Raw genomic sequence first — 3,578 nt, 5'->3', positions numbered from 1 at the left:
AAAAAAAAAGTATAATATCGTGCCCTATCACCCTTTTGAGTGATATCACCTGCCCTCCTCTCAAAAGGTACATATCACAGGCCTTTTAGTACAAAACAGGCAAACGGCAGAAGAATCAAGTTGGGATGACGAATATTTTATATATATAATTAGTATGTGAGTGTGCGTGAAAAGCGACGCATGACAACACCTTTTTCTCCCCACACACTCTTTGTGCTCTCGCACAACTTCGCTCGCCCCTTTCAGTATGCCATCTCCAACACAACGCTTTATCGCACCTTTTCGATCCACTACAAACATCTGTGAAACATTAGGTAGGAACAGCGGGAAAGGCCCGGCAACCGCCCGCTTCAAAGTAATCAAGCAAGAGGACCTTCCAACAGGGATACACTGCTTATCGGAGAATTGAAAGAAGATACTGCCACCGCGCCCCTCCAGCGGCGACCAGAAATGCCCAACAGAAAGTAGATTATGTTAAGAATAGAAAACCTGCTGTCAGCGTAAATGCAATGCGACCCGACCTTTCGGTGCGCAACGTTTCCGGCAGCCAAATCGTCCACAATAGTTAACATTCCCTCACAGTGGCCCTCTGGAGGCGTCCACGTGGCAGCAGCACTATTCGTGTCCTTGAAAGGAACAAAGGAGGGTGGAAATATGGAGACAAGCCCGCCATTACCACTGGTTGCTGTTCGGTTTGCCAACTCCATGCGTGTCGCACCAATAGCCGCTGCCACTAGTTGGCGATAAAAACAATACGTAGATATGATTGCTGCAATTAGACTATAGTGAAGCAACCATACACCAAGACGGTTGGTTGTTGTTGGAATGATGTACCGAAACATAAACACCCAAAAATATGATTTTCCAGTTACATCCATGGTCATGGGATCACGACACGGTAGGGCATGGACGAGAAGGTTCCACGCAGATGAGGAAATATATTCCCCGAGCGAATCACTACGAGGACACTTGAGCATGACCCTTGCCTGCCTCCACCCAGAAATGAATATTAACCACTGCAGAACCATAAAACAAAAAACTGCTATAAAGAACCAAGCGTGGTTACTCGCTGCAACGGGGCAATCCATTACCGCACTGTAGCCATCGTATCGCTCCATAACAACGTCCTTTTCATAACAGTAGAAGGCACGAAGGGGGAGTACCAAATGTCGTTCCATGAAGATAATTCTTGGATGGAGCCAATTATATGCACGGTGCTTAATGATATTCCAAACAGGAGAAGTGACCAACGAACCAAACTCGGGCTTGTACACGGACCGCATGGAAAGCAACTTACATAGTACCACGGATACCAGCAAGAATAGAGTGAGAAAACACATTACAGGCTGCATAAAATTAACCGCACGACTCCCCCCATCGTGTAAATCCTTATCTGTGGTATTCAGGCTTGCATTTAGTTTTACTACCGAGTTACTTGTGGAAAGAAACGGCAAAAAGGGTTCAAACCCCATAAGCGCCCACGCTCGCAGCTGCAATAACATAAAGGTCGTCAAGGCAAAGAGTGACGCCGCATCACGATCGCGGAAACGCCACGTGCCGCGGATGGTGTCGGAAAATGAGCGACCAATTCCTGACTGTTGGAGGATGGTTAGTTCCGGTTTGCCGCCTTGTACGGGGTAACCAAATACCGCCATCCATAACGTGTTTCGGAAGAAAAACATGCCAAACGGTGCATAACTAAAAAGCGGGGGTAACAGCATCAAGGAGTAGTGCGCCAAAAGCACATGCACCGCGCCAAGAACAGACATGGCAGCGAAGAACGGTTCGTGGTAGAGCATCGAAAATGTTCCGCGGCACCGCATATTATGTGCGGTGACGTAACCCCCGTTAACCAGCGACTGATTACCCAATAATCCGTCGCCCGCTGCCATTCCGGTGGCTCCCCTTTGTGCTAAAGGATAATTTTCCAGTACATATTGTACCTCCGGGTGATTCCGATGCTTTGCGTAATTCAGTGCGGTATACCCGTCCGTGTCGACCACGTCTACATCGGCTCCAGCGCAAAGTAAATATTCAACAACGTCAGCATAACCTTCACGTGCCGCCCACACAAGAGCAGTGCGTCCATCTTTACCGACGACGTTTATATCCATCTTGCACACCTCAACAAGGTACTGACATATGGCAACAGAATTGTTGTATGCTGCCCAATGGAGCAGTGCGTGGCCCATTTCATCTCTCTCATGGATATCAATGGGACGATGTTCTGCCAACAAGAGCAAAAGAGGAAGACTTGCGTTCTGCACAGCAACACAATACGCACTATACCCTTGGTGGTTCTTCTTTGTTGGATCAGCACCGTGGTCGAGGAGAAATCGCACAATGTGGTAGTTAATTGCTGATGCTGCCATATGCAGGGCACTGAACCCTGCGCTATTCGTTGCGTTGATATCAGCGCCCGCATCAACAAGAAAACGCACGACATGTATATGGCCCTTATACGCCGCTGTCATGAGAAGTGTATCGCCACCACCAACTACGGATTCGCGGCCCTTAATATTCTGTCCTTGAGCCCAGAACATGATAACGTACCCCAAACTACCGGAAGCGCAAGCCTCCTCTAGGTTTGAAGGTGATATTCGCATATGAACGGATGTTTTGTGCATCTTACCCTGATGTCCAAGCCACTCCACAGGAAAAGCACACGGAGTGTATGGTTGATAGTGTAACTGACGTTTAAAATAGAATGCGTCACTCCCTGGAAGGTAAATATCAAAGCCATCGTCCGTGCCAACGGATTTCATGTCCACAATCGATGACAACATTTCTTTGCTGGTCCTAACCTCACTTTTGTCCCTTTTTCCCCCCTCTAAAGGATAACACGCGAACGGTGCGTTTCGTATATTTAATCCAATTCGGTGTCCGCACTGCTGTATGAGGACACTGATGGTATCTTTCTTTGTACAAGAGAATAGAACAAAGAGAAGGAGTTGTGGCTGCGGGAAAGTGACACTCTCTCAATAACTTTAGATGCTTACATTTCACCCACCCACCCCCCTCCTCCTCTCCTTTGCTTCGAGGTGTTTTGACAAGGTTTCTTAATCGTCTATGCCCACACCCGACAAACAGGGTGCGACCAACTCCAGTGCGGTGAATCATAACAGGAGACAATACAAAACTGAACCAAAACCCAACGGATCACACAAACAAACAAACAAACAAACAAACAAACACACACACACACACACAACATCACACCACAAAGCATGCTAGGGAAAATGTGTTTACGTTAATGATCTCATTCACCTTTTAACAGAATATAAAATGAAACAAATGAAAAGGGAGCCCCACCTCAAGCGTTCAAGTAACGTTTTATTTTACCCTTGGCACTGCCTCAACCAAAAGGTATGCACAGACACATATGCATATCCTCCGGTTTCCTTTCGCTTCCCAACCATTACAAGTGATCTCAACATGGTATGATGAGGAATATCATTTAAAGAAAGTAAAAAAAAAAATGCTTTTGTCCGTCATTTTCCCCCTCCTTGCTAGCGCGTTGGACATACTACAGAAACTCAAAGCAGGTAAGTACACAAATGTGTGCGCGCGAAAGGCAA

The 3,578-nt window shown here is 46.8% G+C and overlaps 1 protein-coding gene across 1 annotated transcript; it reads right to left on the bottom strand.

Annotated features, from left to right (window-relative positions):
• Window positions 1-359: 359 nt before the first annotated feature.
• Window positions 360-2,786, bottom strand: TEOVI_000547400 (Ankyrin repeats (3 copies), putative; the record flags this gene model as incomplete). The annotated part of the gene is made up of 1 exon (XM_067220188.1): window positions 360-2,786. The coding sequence occupies one exon, from the start codon at window positions 2,784-2,786 to the stop codon at window positions 360-362; it is 2,427 nt and encodes an 808-aa protein (XP_067076289.1).
• Between the last annotated feature and the right edge of the window lie 792 nt (window positions 2,787-3,578).

This window comes from Trypanosoma equiperdum (assembly GCF_001457755.1).
Source record: "Trypanosoma equiperdum strain OVI genome assembly, contig: ctg_1074, whole genome shotgun sequence".
NCBI classification, from domain to species: Eukaryota; Euglenozoa; class Kinetoplastea; order Trypanosomatida; family Trypanosomatidae; genus Trypanosoma; species Trypanosoma equiperdum.
The sequence above is the reverse complement of the archived record's forward strand: the minus strand, read 5'-3'. Positions and strand labels throughout refer to the sequence as shown.